The following is a 21,103-nucleotide window of genomic DNA, read 5'->3' as shown; positions in this document are numbered from 1 at the left end:
ACGTTAATTTTCAAGACCAAGGACTTCTTAGATAACTATCTAAATTACATAATGGAGTTTTAGTGATGTCTTTATGCGCCGACTTTGTCGTGTATAACGGACTGAGTCAGGCAGTATGCTTTGAGGCCCTCAATCCCCAGCTCGCTGCCAATTCCACTATGCTTGTGCCCCCCAAAAACAGCATCCACTTGGAGCTCCTGATGGGTGTTGATCCAAACTAACCCAGCCTGTAATTGTCTTGCCATTCTTTCAGCCTGAGCCACATCGCGCGACCAAACTGAGGCTCCCAGCCCATCAGCGGAATGATTCGCCCGATGGATGACATCTTCCTCGGTGTCCCATTTGAGCACAGGAAGTATCGGTCCTGATAATAGGCTTAGTCACAAAAATAAGCCAATAAATAAGATTACGGATCTTACTTACCAAAAGGTTCTTCAACAACAGCCCGTGAATCTTCGGGTGGGTTATCAATAAGTAGAGGACTCATGAAATAGCCCTTGCTAGTGGAAAAGGTATTTTCCAAGTCTCCGACCGCGATCGTGAGTTTATCGCGTTTAATAGAAGCCACAAAATTCTTGAGTCGCTCATATTGCATTGCATTCTGAATCGGTCCGAGATCTGTTGATTCATTCAAGCCATTTCCCACTACAAGAGCCTTGGTGGCCTTTGAGAGCTCTGCCAGGAACTCTTCATATATAGAGGAGTGGACATATAATCTTTTTATAGAGATGCAGACCTATTAAGAATTAGAAGTGAGCTGGTAGCCAGGTTATATGAACTAATATGTGGTTGTTACCTGGCCGCTATTAACAAACGACTTCATGGCAACCTTCGCTGCAACTTTCGGGATATCAATATCCGAGCATATAATTGCCGGATCGTTACCGCCACTACAATTTTGTCAGTTATCCCATGGGAGGAAGGCCCAAAGAAGAGCTCGGACTTACAGTTCAAGTGTGACTCTCTTCAAAGATGGCGCAGAGCTCTGCAGCACTCTGATACCTGTTGCAGTTGAGCCAGTAAAAGAAACCTTGGCTACATCAGGATGCTCAGTGAGCAAAGGACCCAAGCTATCATCTCCGCTCAAGACTTGCACGACGCCAGGCGGGAAGAATTGCTGGGCAAGTTCAATCATCTTGAGTCCACAATACGGAGTAAATGGACTTGTCAAATATTAGCTTTAAAACACATCATTTACACATAGAAGCACCTACGAAGGCTTCAGGATAATTGTGCAGCCTGCTACCAAAGCTGGCCCCATCTTAAAAGTCACTAAACAACGCGTAAGCACAACATGAATTCGATATGATGCCTTAACCTCTTACAAGTAGTCATAGGGACTAGATGACGTTAGCTTAACATGAACAAAACCCATACTCTAGAAAAGAACATACAATTCCACGGAACGATACCGACGCATACACCAACAGGCACATAACGTGTCACTACTCGGCGGTGTTCGGTATCCTCAACGACTCGGTCCGAGAGATCCATCTGTGCAAACCCCTTTAAGAATAAGGCCGCCCCATGAGCCTCCCCTATAGCGTGACTCAACTTTATGTTGTTAGCGGAATGCTATACTTCAATCGATGATATATAGACATACGGGTTTGCCCTGCTCTAAAGTCATCATTTTACCGAATTCATTAGCAAGGGCGACTACAGCATCAGCATATTGAATGACTTTCTGCTTGCGCTCCTCAATAGGCGTTGCAGCCCAGGCCGCTGCAGCACGTTGGGCCGCTTCAACTGCTCTATTCACGTCATGGCGCGTGCTGATAGGCACTGGAGGCAGTTGTTCGAGCGTTGCCGGGTTGATGCCGTGGCGAACTTCAGCTGTAGCTTCTAGCTCGCCATCAATGACATTGTAAAACGACTCAAAGTTAAACGGTGTCATTTTGATATTGCGTACGTGATTCGATTTGGGCTAGGATGGTTAAATCTACGGTACTGCGGCCCTTCTTCATATATACTTTAGCTTTCCCTTTTTTATGCCTCTATCTATTTGCCTATGACTTTTGGCATTCGTGATATTTGTTTGTCTCAATGTTACTCTTACAAATACCAAAGTAAACCCGGACCAAACCAACGGTTCAATATGAGGTCCGGCGCCGAGCTTTGGAGCGAAAGAGGCATGTGGGGCGACCGGCTCTTCCCGTATGGTTCTCGGGAGCGTGAATTCGGCGAGACAAACTGGAGTTAAGTTCAATGTCCGGATGGATGCCTACTCGTCCGTGATATTGCTTCATAATCATATATTTAGTACTGAGTAGCATTCTCCTATATTGATCGCTAGATATCAAAACTGCTTACGGGTATCCATTCAGTCGAAGAAAGTTGCGGCCAAAAACTGGATACCACTGCTTATTGTCTCACACCTGTACTCCGAAGGGTCAATCCGAAACTGGATACAACTGATTACTGGCTCAGACTTGTATTCCGAAGTGCCAGGTTACATAATGCCGGAGGAATTAGAAAAGTCTTCGCAAAGCCTGATTAATCGGGCGGTGGTTTATTCTGAACCCGGAGAGTCGTTGGAAACGGCGGTGATTGATCTTCCTGTTCCGCACCCTGCTGAAGGAGAAGTTCTTGTTCGGCTGTCAGTGCCTAATGTCCAGTCGTGTTTACTCCGTTCCTTGGCTAATCGGATTAGATATTATTCTGGTGTGTGCCATACTGATGTATCGTTCTGCTTGAATGCGCTTCCAGGACTTCCTGTTCCAACTCCCAAAGGTAAGTTCGTGGCCTATCTAATGACTCGCGAATGATTGATTAAGACAAAGACTATCAGGACAGATTGGTGGCCATGAAGGTAGTTAAGATACCAAATCCCTTTCGATACTTGTCAACTAACCGCTCGAAATGAAAAGGCGTTGGAATTGTCGTTGCTCATGGCCCAGGGATTACATCGCCGCCAATTGGCTCTCGTGTTGGCATCAAGTATGCAGCTGATGCTTGTCTAACTTGCGGTATGTTCTTACTCTTGTACGCCAGAACAGATGGTAGATATTAACGCATTTACAAAGATAATTGTATCGAAGGTGCTGAAGCATCCTGCCTGAACATAAAAATATCAGGATATTTCACACCGGGGACGTTTCAGCAGTACTGTGTTGCGACAGCGAGATATGTTACTCCAATTCCTGAGAATCTTGACCTTGCCGCAGCGGCACCTCTCATGTGTGGAGGCGTCACGGTTTATACGGCATTGAGAAAAGCTGGGCTTCGGCCCGGTGATTGGGTTACCGTTTTTGGTGCTGGTGGGGGGTTGGGACATCTTGGAATTCAGTATGCGAAAGCAATGGGTGGCCGAGTCATCGCGTTAGATGTTGGCTCGAAGAAAGACTTCTGCCTGAGTCAAGGTGCAGACGAGTTTATTGACGTTACTCAGTTTGGCGTGGACGAAGATCTTGCCGCAAAGGTCAAGTCGCTCAGCAACGGTGGCGTTCGTATTTCTCTTCAGTGCACATCGAGCAGCAGAGCGTATGCTCAAGCCTTTTCATCTTTATGTTTCAGAGGGACATTAGTGTGCATTGGAGTCCCCCGAAACCCTGTCTCGTTTACCCCGAACATTTCAGCCATAGTTAGTCAAGAGCTGAGAATTATCTGTCAGGAACCTATCATCCTTGTTTTGCACTCTCAGTATAATACGCTAACAATATATAGCTGCCAAAACCGGGAACAGAGTCGATGTCAAAGAATGTCTTAATCTTGCAGCAAGAGGCTTTATCAAATGCCATTATCAGATACGGAAGATGAGCGAATTGACAAATGTAAGTAAAGCAATCCCCATGGTTGAACAAACAGTAATACTGACCGTACTCAGGTGTTTAAGGATATGCAGGCTGGTCTGGTTGAAGGTAGAGCGATCCTCGACTTGGACGGAATGTAACCTAAGCTTGAAGAACCACCGAATCTGAAGACTGAGGACAGGTCATCTTTTTCAATAGTACTCGGGCGAAGGAGGACTAGCGTTAACGATGCTGCTTGCGTTTGGTACCTTTAGCAAAGATTTTATGCAAAAGAAAATTGCAATGTAGCAAGAGTATGACAAATATTCAATTTTATGTGATGCAGAGTGCATCGCCTAACCCAGCTTATTCTTCAAGCTGGTATGAATTTCTACTATTTTTTGGTTCTAGAAGAGCAATAGCAGCATCTTTATCGCTCAAAGTCCAGTAGGCCTCTTCGTTTAAAACACTCACAGTTCGTTCTGTCGATAAGGGGTAGAAATCGAAGCTGTACAGAACTGTTCAGATCTAGGTTCAGACGCCCAGGTTTTGGTCGCAAATATGAACATCATGAGCATCGGAGAGTCGATCTTCACCACGCCCGCTGTTTTGGAATCCTCGCTGGCAGCCAAGTCCTAGAATGACGCGAAATGTGGCTGAAGCTGGACGACCAAGCTCTCCGAGTGGCATTGGAAATAAGACTGGGAAAACATATCCACAAGGCCAAATTGACCGAATTAAACCGAGAGCAAATCAAGCGTTTGAGTGAGCGTGTGAAAGAGCGACAGGGGTGGGAGACCATTGAAATTACTAATGCAAACGACTCATACAACGAGAACCTAGTGGAAGACGAGGACGCCGATTTCGCCATCGAAAAGGAGGTCGAGGTTGCCACACTGGATAACTAGAGCATCACGCGGAATTATGCTCTTTGAGCTGATTCGCACGCACTGGAACCAGTACACCATGTCACTTACTACCGAATCCACGAGGTGTCTACGTGGATAAGGGGCGATTTTCTTTTGGAAACGCCTTTATTTAACACGACAATTATGCTATCCAGCATTCTGTGTAGACAAACGTAATGGTATTGATAATGCCAAATACAAGGGGGGTATAGCTACAGTAGCGGATACTAGAAGAATGTATCTATAGTAGAAGAAACCGGTACAGTATAAAATACGTTGCTGAGCGAACCGAATATCTACTCTTTCAAGTACGTGCCTATGGTAGTAACTAGGTAGACATCTTTCCTTCACATTCGTGTTGGATACTCAAACTTCGCGCAGCGACTGAGGCGTTGAATGTCTACTTTTCTTCTTCTCACGGACATAGCGAATACGGAGCTCCAGAGTCCTTGCGAGCAATGGGATGGTGCCGGCTAGCCAGTGTACCCATGCGGCACGATACGTGGGGGGCAGGACATACTCATCTCGGCATGTTCGTGTAAAGAGGCAGTCGAGTCCTTAGTTATGATGATGCGAGAGCAATTTCTGGACTTGCTCGACTCCCACCGTTGGCATCGTCTCTTTGTTCCTGGCTACTGATATCGCCGAGAGCCGAGCGAGCGAGATGATATTCGGTGAAATTGCCATTAGGAATACTACCTTCTTCATCCTCGTTGAGAAAGTGACGTGTTTTTCTTGTTTAGTTCCCAATCTCTGTCGTACTACTTGCGGGCCTTTGTCACCGTTCTAGCTTATCTGGCATGAATTGTCAGCATTTGGGTAAGAACTTACGAAGTAATCAGCATATGTGAAGCTGCGGGGCTGATTAAAGGAGTAATTATCCAGTATCTCGTGTCTCAATTTTGAGGTTACATAAATCGTGATGGTAACTTAAACTAAAAGAATATGGTCATAGCAGCAGATACGAGAAGAAAGTATCGATGGTAGAAGAGAGTATTGACGGTAGAAGAAAGTAGTGAATGCAGCAGGTGCTCAAACAGCCGAACATCCACTGCCTGCTAGATAATGAGATAAATAAAGGCTTCTCTTCACAGCTTGTTCTGACACTCGAACCTCACGAAGTCGATGAGATGCCGGATAGCCAACTAGGGGTGCTGGGTGGTTACTCCCTTTTTAAATAGCCAAACTATGTTAGCTTTAGCAAAAGTTTTCCAAGCATCCCCAGAATATTGTCCCACAACCGTATTATTGATGGGAACTTGTGTACCAGAAAGCAGTTTAGTGCAAAGGAGCCCCTATTTGCACTCGTATTCATGAATCTACAGAGTGATGTACTGAATCCTCCACAACTCAATGACTCTAGCTTTCATGGTTGCAAATTGACTCTTCGAATCAGATACATAACTAGGCGTCATTTAGACAATTACCAGTGTTAATCATCCTAACTGATGAGCAATTTGATTTACCGTGCATCCATCACCAGAGCATCTAAGCAACCGTATAGCGTGAGTGGATCCTTGCCGAGGCAACGTTGAGGTTGTTAGCCGTGAGGTTGTTAGCCGTGGGGCCGTCTTCACCCTGTCGATCTACGTATAGCGCAAGGAGAGCTGGGGTTTGAGTAATAAAGTTCTTATGATTGAGGGAATATAAAATTGAAGCTTGGTGGCTGTGGATCTCCTTTTCCTGTTACTACTACTCGTTACTATTTCGATGCTACCCTCATACCGACTTTTGTTCTCGAAAACGCACATGTGTGGAGTTGTTCAACTTTTGTGAGCCGGCAATTTCTCTCGGATAGCCGATAAGCGCGGCAAGATAAGGCCGCAAAGCCGTCTTAGTCCCTTTAGCTTCCATCATCATGCTAATTACGGAGTAGTAAAGTGTCAGATTCCACGGAGTGTGTCCGACAGCAGACCATTCACGCGACCAGGCTTTCGCTTTGCCACAACTGGCCACACTTATAGGCGAATGCGAATCCCCACAGACTTTGGTCTCGAAGCTATTCAAGTAGCGTGTACTTGTATAAAGAGACAAAATGGAATAATGTTCAGCATACAGAGACAGGCAATCTGCACAAACCCGCCGCGCCAAACTTGTACAACAGAGCAATGGATGTATTCTCTTTGCGTATGCGCGTATTTACTGTGCAGTCCCTGTTGCTTCGCAAACCGCTTACCATTACTCCGAAGACTTACCTAAAAACAAACTATCAAAGTCCACGGTGCCCTGTGACATGGCTACGAATGAGCTCCCGCGGGATGGTTGGCGTGGCGCCGAGGCGTATCCACACGGTTGCTTGAGGAATAGAGACACGAAAATGAGACGGTTCCCCCGTAGCATTCGGAGCCCAAGGGGCATTATAATACAATCCACAGCTTCTACAACATCAATGCGGCATGATCGGGGCCGCGGGAACCGGTGGTAAAGCACCATGATGCTGTCTTACAGTCAGTCATTATGACGGAAGAAATGCCGCCGAGTGGGATGAAGCGCTGAGTGAGCAAATAGGTAGTATCCCAGCAATTCAACGGTACAATGCCTCTCGACCAAGTTGACTTGTCCAGGCAAGTTGACTTGACGAGGGGCCCCAGACGCCAGGATAAACTCAAAAGGACCCGGCGACTGCCAATCAACGTTATTAAGCGTCAAGCCTTGCTTCAAGCTGAGTCAGTTTTTGAGGCTTCGACAGAGCTATAGCTGAGCTAAGGATGAGACCCCGCGGAGAGTCCATGCGTGCTTACCGTGCAACGATGCCGGACTCTTTTCTTTCCAACGGCGTTTTGAGCCAAAACAGGCAACCTTATCCTGATTCGTGTTGGCTGGGCGAGCCGTTATTTTAACTGGCAGCTTAACAAGACTTTGGCTCACCTTGATATTGGCTCTCGTAGGCTCTCTATCCTCAGCCTTTGAGCGCTAAGTCGGAGCCAGCGGGATGTTGCGGAGTAGAATGGAGTTTGCCCAAGCAAGTCCCGAGATCCGCGTATTGCGGGGAGAGAGACCGGAGGGAAAGAAACTCGCTTCATTTTCTGGGGAAGAGTGGATAGGAAGTGAAGGTCCCTCGCTAGCCCAGTGATGACGAACAATAGCTAGTGAAAAAAAGGGTGACGATCCACGTGGCGGCGAACAATTTCTCCTGTTCACAACGCTCAAATCTTTCTTCAATAATCAACAACTCCTTAGTTTTTTTCTGTAATTCAACTACACATACTCCTGTTGCTTCACATTCATATTCGGTTCGACCATCACGATGCCGCGACGACGCGCAAGCAAGGCTTGCCTTCACTGTCGCCAGAGAAAAGTCCGGTGCGACGTGACCCTTCGCGGAGTTCCTTGCTTGAATTGTCAACTTGATCATCAGATGTGCGCAGTCCAGGAGCGCAAGTCAAAACGGTATGCGAGCTGCAGTCATGATAATTTCCACAAGGAAGCAAAAGTCGGCTAATCTTGGAAGCAACCGAAGCTCATTGTCGGACTCCAAACTCTCTGGTCGCCAGGAGGCAGGGTCGGTGTCTGACGGTGTATCAGCGAGACTGATAGATGATAACCCATCTGGCATAGACAGTATAGATCAATGGGCCCGGCGATTGAGTGGGATTGTGCCACCTAGCCTGAGGGGCTTAACACTCAACGGCTTCGACAGCCCTCAGGATGACATTAGGACAAATGAAAGCACATGCATCAATCTCGAAGGATTTTCTCCCAAAACAGCAAACACAATCTCAAATCTACACAAGAACAGCCAGGCGAGGGATAGAGCCAACACTTATAATGCCTTCGCACAGCAAACTCCACCGTCCATCAACAAAATAGGATCCAGCAGCCACGATACTTTGCCATTCATCAGAAGACCCGAGTTAGGTCACTTATCCGACCTGGATATCAAGTACATGCAGCTTAACGGATGCTTTGATCTTCCACCTATGCCGATTCTCAACGAGTTTGTCCGAATGTACTTTCTCCATGTTCACCCCATCGTGCCACTCATCGAGGAGGGAGACTTTTGGGACTCATTCTCGTGTGCCAACGGAGAGAAGATTTCGCTTCTTGTGTTCCAAGCAATGATTTTTGCCGCCTGTGCTGTGAGCCCAGATTCCAAATTATCCCTTCTATCAAGGACAAACTAACCAACACCGCCGCGATAGTTCATTCCTGGAGCGATTGCGGAAGCAACAGGCTATGACTGCCCCCGATCAGCCACGGCAGCATTCTACAAAAAAGCAAAGGTTCGCAACCTCATCCACACACCAATACCACTCTTCCAGCAAATAAAGATTACTAAAACCAAAACCACCATGTTTGCACGAAACAGATTTTATACGATTTCGAAATCGAATCAGACCCCATCTCTCTCGGCCAGGCTGCGTTACTATTCACGTTTTGGCCAGCAGGACTGAGGCCGGGGCCTACAAAGTCGAATAGCACATGGCTCAGCATCGCCATCCGGCACGCAAAATCACTTCGAGCGCATCATCTGACGTCGAATGCCGGCCGAATCAAGCACACCGTGATCCCAGCGCAGACGAGAATATCTCTCCGGCGGCTCTGGTGGTGCTGCTGCATTCGCGATCGCGTCCTTGCTCTGGCTCTCCGCAGAACGCTGCGCATCCAAGAGAAATATCCACCACTGGTCCTCGAAGACTTCGAAAACGAGATTCACCGCTCCCGCGTCTACAAGGTCGAGTCGAAGAGGCGCTTCTTCGACGTCTTTTTACAGATATCGAAGCTATGCGTGGTTGTCACGGACCTGCTGCGAATATGCTCTACCTCGGAGGATGGGCTCGAGAGCGAGACGAGCATAGCCGATCATCACAAGGCCATGGCAGACTGCACGGCTCAGCTGCAAGGGTGGTATGACGAGGCCATACGGCAGTTCCCCGACGATGCAGACGAGCCAGGGATCCGGCCGCATTTCCTCATCATCCAGACCAACCTAATGTTTACGTATTACTTGTGAGTGCCGATATCAAATTCATTGGCATTCCCCGTGTAAGATGTACGAGCACTGACAGCATCATGCATATAGCGCCGCAAAACTGGCACTTGTCAATCAAGAGATATTTTATGCGGCTCGTGACGCAGAGAACGAAAACGCAAACGCAAACGCAAACGCAAACGCAAACGGAGATGTGTCGTGCCTCAAGTTGGTGGGCAAAAGCGACGAGGTTCGAGATGTCGTCAATAACATTGTCAAATACCTCACGAATCCGGTACGGCTGGGGTTGGCACAATATCTGCCCGTCAGCGTGTAAGATTTCAATCCCCCCTTTGGTCTGGTTGCATCTGTGCTCACTGCTAACTTGTTCTGGGAAATCAAGGGTTGCATTCGTGGCCATGCCCTTGATGGTGCAAATCGTCAATGCCAAGATCATGTCTCGCGGCGTTGCAAATCCGCGAGCTGCCATTCATCGCCAACAGCTTCATTCCCTCATCAGCCTCATCAAGCAATGTCACCAGCGGCTTGACGGAATCGACGCGGTGTGCATGACCGTTCGTCGGCTGACTGATCAAGCCCAAGCTCGTATCATGTCCGGAAATGCATCTCAGATAACAGAGTGCATCGATCTCATTGACCACAACCCGATCGAGTACCTGCGGCTCTTCCTGAACCTGGACCTGAACCTAAGCAACGCCACAATGGTAGACAAAATGCAGTTCGTAGAACTGAAAGAAGACTTGCTCCGGACCAAGACGGCCCCCTCAGCATCCGATGCTCCCGCTCCAACTGGAAACGCAGAGGCATCCAAGCCAGCTTTCACACAGCCAGCAGAGCCTTTCCTAGCATCTCCGCCACAGGATACGTGGGATATGAACTTCCCGGAGCCCAAGGCTGAGGCTATAGTCGATATGGATGACTCGGTTCTGGACATTGACGAACTGTTAGGCGGAGATGGTGCATTAGCCACTGACCCATCTTTCGCTCTAGAACCTTTGACTTTTATGAACCAACAGATGGAGTGGGAGATGGATGCATGGCTGTTGGGGGAGACGGCCTAACAAGCGGTGGCCAGCCGTGGTTTTCAGCTCCGCCTATCTTGACTGGCATGTGAGATAATAATCTTGTTTTCTTTTTTCGAGACGGCCCGGCGTGTATCGTTTCGGCGAGTAAAAAAAAGGAGTCGAAAGGGAAAAGGGAAAAGTTCTTCAAAATAGCATCGCGCTAGGCTCATGACCATTGATCTTTTGTTCTACCAATAATCGCGGCCTCTCTCACATTTACGAAATAGTTGGCCCCCAAGTGAGTGAAGCCAAAGTTATTTTCGTGCCGAATTGCCTGATAATATCCCCCCCAAAAAAACCTCTTTCACCGCGATCCAGCTTTTCAAGCAAGCTAAACAGATCCAATGTGCCGTAGAATATGCCCACGAATCATGCCACCCTTGCCAGATGGTGGGCGATTTGCATTTAGCCGGAGCCTTTCACCGAGGATGCAGTGAAAACGTGGATATTTACAAACAGCAGGGGACGACGACTTGAGGCAGGCCGGATATCCAGGCCGGGAGCAGATGACTCTGAGGACGTCTTAGCGGCTGATCCCGTATTGGATACTCCAGGCCTTCTCCATACTGCCGGTTAATATAGCCGCCTCGTGGGTAGTTGGAGTGAAGAGCAATGAGATCCCTGGAGAGACAAGGCTTCCCCATTCGCGGAGTGTGGGTTTGTGGGGTAATATTGCCCGTGTTGGAGCATTCTATTCGCCTCATCAGAACAGCTCGAGCTCCACTGCTGGAGAAGTGCGAATCGTGCTTGTGGTGGTTCTAGCAGTCGGCGTGGAGAAGAGCTGCGAGCCTTGATTTCAATGCGCGTATATCCGTCAGTTTGTCTTGGGGAGCTCATACCTCCACCAAGGATCCAGATGGATGTTCTCGCCCCTTGTCTGGTGGAGAGAGAAACAAACATTCACAGTTGCTGTAATCAAGACATTTCAGGGCCTTCATCGTTCTCCCCATCCCCGTCCTCGTCCCGATGACACGGCCATGACTATGTAACTACAACCCTCTCCAGCCTGGGGGGGAATCTGGGGAGTTGCGCCACTCACGTCGCAACGGCCACTAAAATCGGACCGTTAACAAACTCTTGCACACAACTTCTTCGATCCTTTAGGACCAGAGCCCCTGTCAGTTGGCCGGTACCCCAAGCTCGGGTGAGCCACTCGCAAGCTACGGAAGATTTAAAGACTGGCGGCTATTTAGGCTAAAATGGGCAGAAGCGCTCCTTGCCGTAGCGCCGGCAGCACTCTTGGATGAATATCCAAGTGCAGCTTGTTGGAGATGACCTTGCCGTCGGGTACATGGAAACGAGGCAAGGAGTGTGTCTGGAGACAAATCACTTATATAGTAGTAATCGACCCTCTGTTTCCCAGGGTCGTATTGCAGGAAATGTGACAGAGCTCGATTTAGACTCTGATTGTTTTTTTTTTCCTCCTCCTCCTCTCATCTTCCCTTCTTCACTTCTCCCATCTCAGATCGGTGTTACCACATCTTCTTTGCACATTGTAAGAAAAGACAGGCCATTAGTCTCAGCCTCTCGTCTTAACAATGGGCGCCCACGCCGACTCTGGTGCCGCCATCTATGATGCGGCGCTGTCTCGTCGCCAGGCCCTCATGGGCTCCAGTGGAGCGCGTGCTTTGTTCAAAAACTTTCGCGTCTTCAGTCTAGCTGCCTTTGCTTGCATCGGTGGTGTTCTGTATGGCTACAACCAGGGCATGTTCTCTGGCGTTCTTGCCATGCCATCATTCAAACAGCGTAAGTGAATAGCATGTAAGAGAGGAAATGCTAGAACATGCGACTGACTTGCGGCGCTTAGACATGGGAGAATACGATCCTTTTGACGCCAATGCCAGCCAGACCAAGAAGGGTTGGCTGACGGCCATTCTCGAACTTGGTGCCTGGTTTGGAACCCTGTTCTCCGGTTTCCTCGCCGAGACAATCTCTCGTAAATACGGAATCATTGTTGCCTGCTGCATTTTCATTATCGGTGTTATTGTCCAGGCCTGCGCCATCGATGCCGGTCCCAGTGCCATTCTTGGAGGTCGATTCGTCACGTATGTTTTTACTCTTAGAAAGAACACCAGCGAGCATTTGATACTGACTCTGATAACAGCGGTATTGGTGTTGGAAGCTTGTCTATGATTGTGCCAATCTACAACTCTGAAGTGGCTCCTCCGTACGTCTCAATCTATTCTCTGATGAGAGATATGAAAAATGTGTGGAGAAATACAACTAACAATGAAATAGCGAGGTTCGAGGTGCTCTTGTCGCCCTCCAGCAGTTTGCCATTTGCTTCGGTATCATGGTCTCCTTCTGGATTGACTAGTATGTTTTTAATAACGACACAAATCTCATCTGTAACGATACTAACATCATTTCAGTGGCACCAACTACATCGGCGGCACCACTCTCGGCCACCAGAGCGAGGCTGCCTGGCTTGTGCCCGTCTGCCTTCAGATCTTCCCCTGTCTCCTCCTCCTCGGAGGCATGATCTTCATGCCCTTCTCGCCCCGTTGGCTTATCCACCACGACCGCGAAGAGGAAGCCAAGAGAATCCTGTCTACCCTCCGAGGCCTTCCCATCGACCACGAGCTCGTTGAGCTGGAGTTTTTGGAAATCAAGGCCCAGTCTCTGTTTGAAAAGCGAAGCATTGCCGAGCAGTTCCCCCACCTCCGCGAGCAGACAGTCTGGAACAACTTCCTGCTTCAGTTCGTTGCCATCAAGTCTCTTTTCACAAAGAAGAGCATGTTGAAGCGCTGCATGGTTGCCAGTGTTACCATGTTCTTCCAACAGGTACGTTGCCACTGCTTCCCAGTCCCTGGTATGCAACAAGGATTTTTACTGGGCATCAACAAAACTAACATCCTCAACAGTGGACAGGAATCAACGCTGTGCTCTATTACGCCCCTACCATCTTCCAGCAGCTAGGTCAGACCGACAACACCGTTTCTCTGCTGGCAACTGGTGTGGTTGGCATCGTCATGTTTGTCGCAACTGCTCCCGCCGTGCTGTGGATTGACCGAATTGGACGCAAGCCAGTCCTCATTGTCGGTGCTATCGGTATGGCTACTTGCCACATCATCATTGCCATCCTCTTCGCCAAGAACTCCGATAACTGGCCCGAGCACAAGGCCGCCGGTTGGGCCGCCGTTGCCATGGTCTGGCTCTTTGTTGTCCACTTTGGTTACAGTTGGGGACCTTGTGCCTGGATTATTGTGGCCGAAATTTGGCCATTGAGCTCTCGACCTTATGGTGTTTCCTTGGGAGCATCCAGCAACTGGATGAACAACTTTATGTAAGTCGATTACAAACTACGGGTTTATGATTACAATTTCTAACAGTCTCGTCTCCGCAGAATCGGACAGGTTACTCCCGACATGTTGCAAGGCATCACCTACGGTACTTATATTCTATTCGGAATACTTACGTATCTCGGTGCCGCTTTCGTCTACTTCTTCGTCCCCGAGACCAAGCGTCTTACCCTGGAGGAAATGGTAAGGGCACAGCCTAATGAAACACAATGTTACAAGAGCTTTATGCTGACTTTTATTAGGACATTGTCTTTGGCAGCGAAGGTGCCGCACGCGCAGACTTTGAGCGCATGGAGGAGATTAACAACGAGATTGGTCTTACCGCCATGGTTTACCGGTCCAATCCTGATGAGATTGTGACTGTCGAGGCTGAGAAGGCTTAGAGTGCTTGTCAAATTCTTAATGTCTTAGGAACAAAGATTGATATCGATAACGGGGGTGGTGTATCAATTTGCAATGCACATTGTATTAATGTCTCGGTCATTTGTGAATAGTCAGTCATACGTAGGAGTGCAACATATTAATGAGGAGGGACCCATGACCCTTATGCTATTTCACGGGCTGCGGCTCTACGTCTGATATCAAGCAACACCCCGTGCTTGTCTCGAATCAAAGCAATCGCCGCTGTTGACGCTGTTGACGCTGTCAAGTGGGGTTGCTCGATATGGCATCGTGAAAACTGATGGGCTCGGAACGAAGCGTGATAGATGTACCGGATGTTATCTGTCCTGTCTGCGGTGAAGGCTAAGCTCGGAACGGCTGCTAAAGTTCATACGGGGCTCAAGCTCGATAAGGGCTTTACTGCCTTTGGTAAGCTGAGAGAAGAAATCTTGACTCTCTGAACAAACATCTTCCCCGCCACGTTCGGCTTACCGTGAGGGGAAGACTCCACACTCCGCTCCAAGACAGCCGTCAAGGTTCTTATCAGCGATCTATAATTTTGTGTTCCATAATTTAAGTTTGGCATTGTAAATGTGTTGTATCGGGGTGGTGAGATACTTGTGCCATTCTAGATACTTTGACTTTGATACGTTGGATCGTACGGCTGGCATATCTTTGGAAAATAAGAAGAGCTCATGTGGTAGGGCTGAGGAAGATCTCGAGATCGTTACGGAATACCGCCGGACATAACACGTAATCACTACCAGTAAAGTTTTCTTCTAGTAGTGTTGGTTTACCCTGGTTAGATGCGTGTAACATCCACGAATAACTACAAATAGTGTAGCTAATATTAAACTGTGGGTGCGGCTCCCCGCGTGAGGCGATTTTACCTTGAGGGGCGGATGTCTCAGAAATACGACTGTCAGATTACATCAATTGTCTTGCAAGCCATTGAGGCGGTTGTATATAAAGCGGCCTCTGCTTCGTTGGCGCGGTTTTCGTTTCATTCCCCTCAACAACACAATACCCTACACAAAATGACTTCTACATTCAAGGTGTCTCTGCCCAATGGGCTCAACTACGATCAGCCCACGGGGCTCTTCATTGACAATGAATACGTCCCCGCCAATGGCGAAAAGTTTACCGTCTATAACCCTACGTAAGGCACTCCGGCCGCATTTCTACGTCATAAACGACTAGGTGAACAGGGCGAGTTTACTTACCAGATGAACAGCACGGATGAGGAGGTTGTCACTTTACAAGGCGCTTCAGAGGAAGACGTAGACAAAGCCGTCGCCGCTGCCCGCCGCGCTTTTGATGGAGAATGGTCTGAACTCGAGGCCGTTGAGCGAGGCGCTTTGATATATAAGCTGGCCGAATTAATCGACAGGGATCGGAAGCTCCTGGCAAGTATCGACTCGTTCGATAACGGCAAGTCATTCTCCGACGCATATGGAGGAGATTTGCTCGAGAGCTACAACGTCTTTCGGTACTATGCCGGTGCCGCAGACAAGATCAGTGGCAAAACTATTGAGACGGGGCCCAATAAGCTGGCTTATGTCCTGCAGGAACCTCTTGGTGTCTGTGGTCAAATTATTCCCTGGTATGAACCTTTTCTGCATCCTGGAGGGATTCTCCGAAAATTGATAGATTTATTGGAGCGACTAAGTTGAGCGCCAGGAATTATCCGTTCATGATGCTTGCGTGGAAGGTCGCGCCAGCTCTGGCTTGCGGAAACACCATTGTCTTGAAGCCCGCAGAGCAAACTCCTCTCTCGGCTCTATACTTTGGTAAGCTTATTGTCGAGGCCGGCTTCCCACCTGGCGTAGTCAACATTATTCCCGGTCTTGGGTACATATCTGGCAAGGCTCTTGCGAGTCACATGGATGTGGACAAGATTGCCTTCACCGGCAGCACAGCTACTGGAAGGTCCATCATGAAGTCTGCTGCCAGCAACCTGAAGAACATTACTCTTGAATGCGGCGGCAAGAGCCCTAGCATTGTGTTTGAAGACGCAGACCTTGACCAGGCTGTGAAGTGGTCTCACAGTGGAATCATGGACAACATGGGTCAAGTAAGTTCCTCCAATGAGTTTTGTTCACATGCGCCTTACTTCTTCAAGTCTTCTTTCATGATCTAACGGCTGTACTCAGGTATGCACATCGACATCTCGAATCTATGTACAAGATACCATTTACGATGAGTTTCTCGCCAAATTCACGGCCAAGACCAAGGATGCCGCAACAAAGATTGGCGACCCTTTCCATGAGGATACCTACCAGGGCCCCCAAGTCTCCAAGGCACAATTTGAAAAGGTCTTGGGCTACATCGATGAGGGCAAGAAGTCTGGCGCTCGCGTCCTCCACGGCGGTGCCAAGCACGGCGACAAAGGATACTTTGTCCAGCCCACCGTTTTTGCAGATGTATGTATCCCTACCTCGTCTCTCTCCTTCCAACACCGATCACAACTAATCTTTTTGAACCCTAGACCACTGAAGATATGAAGATTGTCAAGGAGGAGATCTTCGGCCCCGTCGTTGCAATTTCCAAGTTCAGCACCGAGGCGGAAGTCATTGCAAAGGCCAACGACACATCGTACGGCTTGGCGGCTGCGGTGTTTACACAAAAGGTGACAAAGGCACACAAAGTTGCTCGCAAGATTCAAGCCGGCATGGTGTTCATCAATTCATCGGGCGACTCGCATTTCGGCATTCCGTTTGGAGGTTATAAATCGTCGGGCATTGGGAGAGAGCTGGGTCAGTATGCGCTGGACGCTTATACGCAGTCCAAGGCAGTGCACGTAAACCTGGCAGACGAGTAGTAATATTTGATGTAAATTGGGCGTCTACTGGAGTAGTAGACGAAACTTAAACAGTGTTTCTCTTTTTCTTTTTGACAATCAAAATGAAGTCTATTTAAAATACCTACATCTCTGTAGCAACCGAGTCAACCTGTGTATTCAGTGATTCATATTGCTGAGCTTACACGTCTAAATACGATATCGGAGCATTACAATACACATTGAATGGCTTCCCGCTCACCCGCCCGCCTCTACCCGCACTATCATGTACTCCATAGAATGCAAAACAATGGCTCGATCCAGGCAATAACTCGCAAATCCCAGCACGTGAGACGGCCTCTCTTCTCTAGCTCGGCACACGCCTCGGTGGTGGCCGCTCTAGCTTATCAACCTCCGGCCCAGCCATTCTCCATCCTCCCCATCGCAACCCCTCATTTTGCCTGGGCTGAGGGGTAGCGATTAGATATGGTAATAGCCCAGCGCGTCTGGGTTGCCAATTGGGGCAAGACGATGCCCGGAGTCGCGAGGCCGGTGTCTCCCAATGATTTGATCCGGGGCCGTTATAAGCCGGCCACGTTCCTTCGCCACAGCTGATGACCATCTTTTTCTCTTCATTAACCAGAGCATTGATACACGGCACACAGCGTATTGTATTTACAAGTTACACTTGCACGGTTGAACAAGGGTTCCATATTACATAACACATCATGGGTGACGCTCAGCAGCTCACAATCTGGCAAGACAAAGCCTCGTTGGCCAGAGCCCGGCGCGATGCTGGGCTGGCCAAGGTCGAGCCCAAGTTGGAGGGCATCCCGGACGTCCTGCCCCTGAGTTCACAAGATCTGCCAAAGTTGGTGCTGACGGCGCGGGAACTCGAAATCACCGAAAACTATTCCGTCACAGAGTTGCTCAAGATCCTCAAAGAAAAGAAGATTACCGTCGAGGAGGTGACGCGGGCCTTTCTGCGCAGAGCGGCGCTGGCCCAAGCCGCTGTATGTTCTCATATATCTCACATATCTCACGTCACATCATGCACTACTTCCATAACCACCGCAGAAAAAGTAACCGGGCTAATGATTTTAGACAAATTGCCTTACTGAGCTGTTGTGGGATGAGGCCATCGCTCGTGCAAAGCAACTCGATTCCCTGCCGGTACCCAAGGGTGCCTTCTTTGGCCTCCCCATTTCAACCAAGGAGCACCATGGCATGGTTGGCCAACACATTAAGACCTCTGCCTCATACGCTGCTTGGGTTGAGACAGAGCACGCCTCAAACCTGCTTTACGACATTCTGTACAGCGAAGGGTGTGTCTTTTACGCCAGAACGACTCAGCCGCAAACTATTATGCACCTGGAGACCGAGAGCAATGTCTATGGACGGACGGTTAACCCATACAACCGGAATTTGACACCCGGCGGTAGCTCTGGTGGCGAATCTGCCCTGATTGGTATTCGTGGCAGTATCCTTGTGAGTGATGCAAAAGACGAAGTTTGCCGTTGCAAGTACGAGACTAACAAGTCGCGCAGGGCGTTGGTGGCGATATCGGAGGCAGTGTTCGGTGCCCATCAGCTCATGTTGGCATCTATGGCTTCAAGTAAGTCAAGCAACCCTACCATGTCACCGTTTTCCATGTGGTTAACGAGTTCCCAGGCCAACTGCCAAGCGCATTTCCGTCTTCGGACAAAAGGCCAACATGGCTGGCAAGGAGACAATCCTCTCCACCCCAGGACCGATGACAGTAGAGCGTGACGCGATCGAGCTATTCATGAAGGTTGCCATTGCTGCCGAGCCGTGGCGTATTGATCCTTCACTTACAGCCAAACCGTGGACGCCGTATCATTTCACGAAGCCGCTCAAAATTGCCGTCCAATGGTGGGATGGTGTTGTCCAGCTGCATCCTCCCATGAGGCGCGCGTTACAGGAAGTTGCCGCCGCCTGCCGAAACGCTGGCCACAAGGTGGTTGACTGGACTTGCGAGTCGCTCGGCCACGATGAGGCCTGGGACATTATTTCAGGGCTCTACTGGCCTGATGGCGGCGAAGAGGTCATGAACCTGATGAACTCAACCGGGGAACCCGTCTTGCCGTTGACGAAATTCATCATCGGAGAGCAGCCAAGCGTCAAGAAGATGACCGTACCCGAACTTTGGGATGTAAGTGCTTTCCCTTCCCTCATTACTCAGATCATAGCGGTTAACTCTTGTGCCAAGATTTGCGCCCGACGAGATGCCTACCGAGCAAGATATGCCAAGGCCTGGACAGCCACCGCGGTGAACGGCGAGGGAGAGGTAGATGTCATTCTGTGTGCTCCATCCTTCGGTGCTGCGGCTCCCCACGAGCAGTCTCGGTACTGGGGCTACACTTCGCAATGGAACCTCCTGGATTACCCGGCCGTTGTCTTCCCCGTTACCACTGTCGATCAGGTCAAGGACGTCAAGAACCCCAATTACGTGCCGAAGAACGAGAAGGACAAGTTTGTGTATGAGATGTACAGCCCGGAGAAGTATGTCAATGCACCGGTGAGTCTGCAGATTGTCGGAAGACGACAATACGACGAAAAGGTCCTCGCAGCTCTGGTAGAGATTGAGCGTGCTATGGGAAGACCGTGATCTGATATTTGCATGGAAAAGCAAGAGCCTGGTTGATAAACTACGGTACTCGTAGACATAGAAAAGAGCAGGATTGTATTATAGCCGCTGATCATGCCAAAAATCCTCTCTTCTCTATACATGCCATCTAATCGTATAATTCGGCCTGTCTTTCAAGCACAATCGGATACCCCACAGATCCCGGCTTAAGATGGGTAAATCCAGATCAATGCCTTCCTCTACATCAGGAAACGGCCCCAAGGGAGTAATTGCTAGCGGATTAATCTTTGCATGACTCTTTGTGTACTGTTTGCAAAGTTAGTTTCGGGCCATTTTGGCTTATCTGGAGTTTTACTCACATTCTCTTTAATGTGCTTAAAATCTGTCGTCTCTTTGAATCCCTTCACGTTCCAGTAGAGATTCTTCAACCATTCGTGAATAACGGGGTAATTTGCGCGAATCGTCCCAAGGTTGCATTTGAAATGCTGGACATAGACAGCATCGAATCGGATGATGGTGGTATACGCTCGGATGTCGAGTTCAGTGAGGAATTTGCCTAGAATGTACGGTCCTTCGTTGCGATGGATCAGGCTTTCGAGGTGATTCAAGGCCGCGAACACAGTCACCACGCCCTCATTGTAGGCTTCCTGGGTCTCTGCAAATCCGGCCTTGTAGACTCCCGTGTTGAGATCCCTCTGCATCCACTCGGTGATTGCATCAATCTCGCTTCTCAGATGCGTCGGATAGAGATCAAGCTGAGACTCTTGCCCATCTTGTGGCAGCATATCGTTAAACGCATTTGGAAGCCAGCGCAGCAACTCGGCGCTTTCGTTGTTCACAATGGTCCCGGTTTTCGTATCCCACAGGACCGGGACGCTGTATCGTCCTTTGTATTCGGCATCTGCTTTGAAGTAGACGTCATGCATATACTCGGATTGGAACAGTTTGTCCACTGTCGCTCCCGCGTATTCATCGTTTGAGGCAGGAAATCGCCAGCCCGGCCATCCCCTGTCATCACCCTTTGGATACGGCTTCACGACCGACACATCGATGAGAGATTCCAATCCTTTGAGGCATCTCACTAATAGTGCGCGATGCGCGAATGGGCAAAAGAGCCCAACGTAAAGATGATAGCGGCCAGCTTCGGGGGGGAACTCGCCACCAGATTTGATGACTCCGTGCCAGGAGTCATTGGGGCCTGCGTGTACGACGGCCATGTTGAGTTTAGCAAATTCAAACAACAGATATGCTGTTGACGTGATGTATCTTCCAAATCTGAAGGGGATCTCAGTCCTTTGCTACTTATAGGCTAGGGCATTAATAATCCAGAGTAGCCAAGGATGCTATCCGATAGACTCGAGATGGAATCTTGCGTTCGGGCCCCGCATCCGAAGACA

General features: G+C 49.0%; 8 protein-coding genes across 8 annotated transcripts; 6 read left to right on the top strand and 2 right to left on the bottom strand.

Annotated features, from left to right (window-relative positions):
• Positions 1-71: 71 nt before the first annotated feature.
• Triagg1_5479 (uncharacterized protein) lies at positions 72-1,897 on the bottom strand (the record flags this gene model as incomplete). The annotated part of the gene is made up of 8 exons (XM_062899998.1): positions 72-364; positions 424-736; positions 797-890; positions 948-1,163; positions 1,215-1,272; positions 1,326-1,340; positions 1,395-1,554; positions 1,607-1,897. 8 exons carry the CDS (start codon positions 1,895-1,897, stop codon positions 72-74), a joined length of 1,440 nt encoding a protein of 479 aa, XP_062755600.1.
• Positions 1,898-2,459: 562 nt separating this feature from the next.
• Positions 2,460-3,892, top strand: Triagg1_5478 (uncharacterized protein; the record flags this gene model as incomplete). The annotated part of the gene is made up of 6 exons (XM_062899996.1): positions 2,460-2,599; positions 2,654-2,733; positions 2,871-2,969; positions 3,027-3,449; positions 3,667-3,773; positions 3,827-3,892. The coding sequence occupies 6 exons, from the start codon at positions 2,460-2,462 to the stop codon at positions 3,890-3,892; spliced, it is 915 nt and encodes a 304-aa protein (XP_062755599.1).
• Positions 3,893-4,381: 489 nt separating this feature from the next.
• Positions 4,382-4,639, top strand: Triagg1_5477 (uncharacterized protein; the record flags this gene model as incomplete). Its single annotated transcript, XM_062899995.1, has 1 exon — positions 4,382-4,639. The coding sequence occupies one exon, from the start codon at positions 4,382-4,384 to the stop codon at positions 4,637-4,639; it is 258 nt and encodes an 85-aa protein (XP_062755598.1).
• A 3,358-nt stretch (positions 4,640-7,997) lies between these two features.
• Triagg1_5476 (transcriptional regulator family: Fungal Specific TF) lies at positions 7,998-10,633 on the top strand (the record flags this gene model as incomplete). Its single annotated transcript, XM_062899994.1, has 6 exons — positions 7,998-8,029; positions 8,091-8,718; positions 8,782-8,862; positions 8,949-9,589; positions 9,663-9,884; positions 9,955-10,633. The coding sequence occupies 6 exons, from the start codon at positions 7,998-8,000 to the stop codon at positions 10,631-10,633; spliced, it is 2,283 nt and encodes a 760-aa protein (XP_062755597.1).
• A 1,541-nt stretch (positions 10,634-12,174) lies between these two features.
• Triagg1_5475 (uncharacterized protein) lies at positions 12,175-14,321 on the top strand (the record flags this gene model as incomplete). Its single annotated transcript, XM_062899993.1, has 8 exons — positions 12,175-12,382; positions 12,444-12,681; positions 12,741-12,803; positions 12,875-12,952; positions 13,009-13,420; positions 13,501-13,922; positions 13,983-14,121; positions 14,181-14,321. The coding sequence occupies 8 exons, from the start codon at positions 12,175-12,177 to the stop codon at positions 14,319-14,321; spliced, it is 1,701 nt and encodes a 566-aa protein (XP_062755596.1).
• Positions 14,322-15,356: 1,035 nt separating this feature from the next.
• Positions 15,357-17,140, top strand: Triagg1_5474 (uncharacterized protein; the record flags this gene model as incomplete). The annotated part of the gene is made up of 5 exons (XM_062899992.1): positions 15,357-15,464; positions 15,528-15,922; positions 16,000-16,393; positions 16,473-16,742; positions 16,808-17,140. The coding sequence occupies 5 exons, from the start codon at positions 15,357-15,359 to the stop codon at positions 17,138-17,140; spliced, it is 1,500 nt and encodes a 499-aa protein (XP_062755595.1).
• Positions 17,141-17,826: 686 nt separating this feature from the next.
• On the top strand, positions 17,827-19,727 carry Triagg1_5473 (uncharacterized protein; the record flags this gene model as incomplete). The annotated part of the gene is made up of 5 exons (XM_062899991.1): positions 17,827-18,111; positions 18,203-18,586; positions 18,646-18,713; positions 18,770-19,271; positions 19,329-19,727. 5 exons carry the CDS (start codon positions 17,827-17,829, stop codon positions 19,725-19,727), a joined length of 1,638 nt encoding a protein of 545 aa, XP_062755594.1.
• A 114-nt stretch (positions 19,728-19,841) lies between these two features.
• On the bottom strand, positions 19,842-20,923 carry Triagg1_5472 (uncharacterized protein; the record flags this gene model as incomplete). The annotated part of the gene is made up of 2 exons (XM_062899990.1): positions 19,842-20,012; positions 20,066-20,923. The coding sequence occupies 2 exons, from the start codon at positions 20,921-20,923 to the stop codon at positions 19,842-19,844; spliced, it is 1,029 nt and encodes a 342-aa protein (XP_062755593.1).
• Between the last annotated feature and the right edge of the window lie 180 nt (positions 20,924-21,103).

The sequence above is a fragment of the Trichoderma aggressivum genome (genome assembly GCF_033847375.1).
Source record: "Trichoderma aggressivum f. europaeum strain CBS 100526 chromosome Unknown scaffold_019, whole genome shotgun sequence".
NCBI lineage: Eukaryota > Fungi > Ascomycota > Sordariomycetes > Hypocreales > Hypocreaceae > Trichoderma > Trichoderma aggressivum.
The sequence above is the reverse complement of the archived record's forward strand: the minus strand, read 5'-3'. Positions and strand labels throughout refer to the sequence as shown.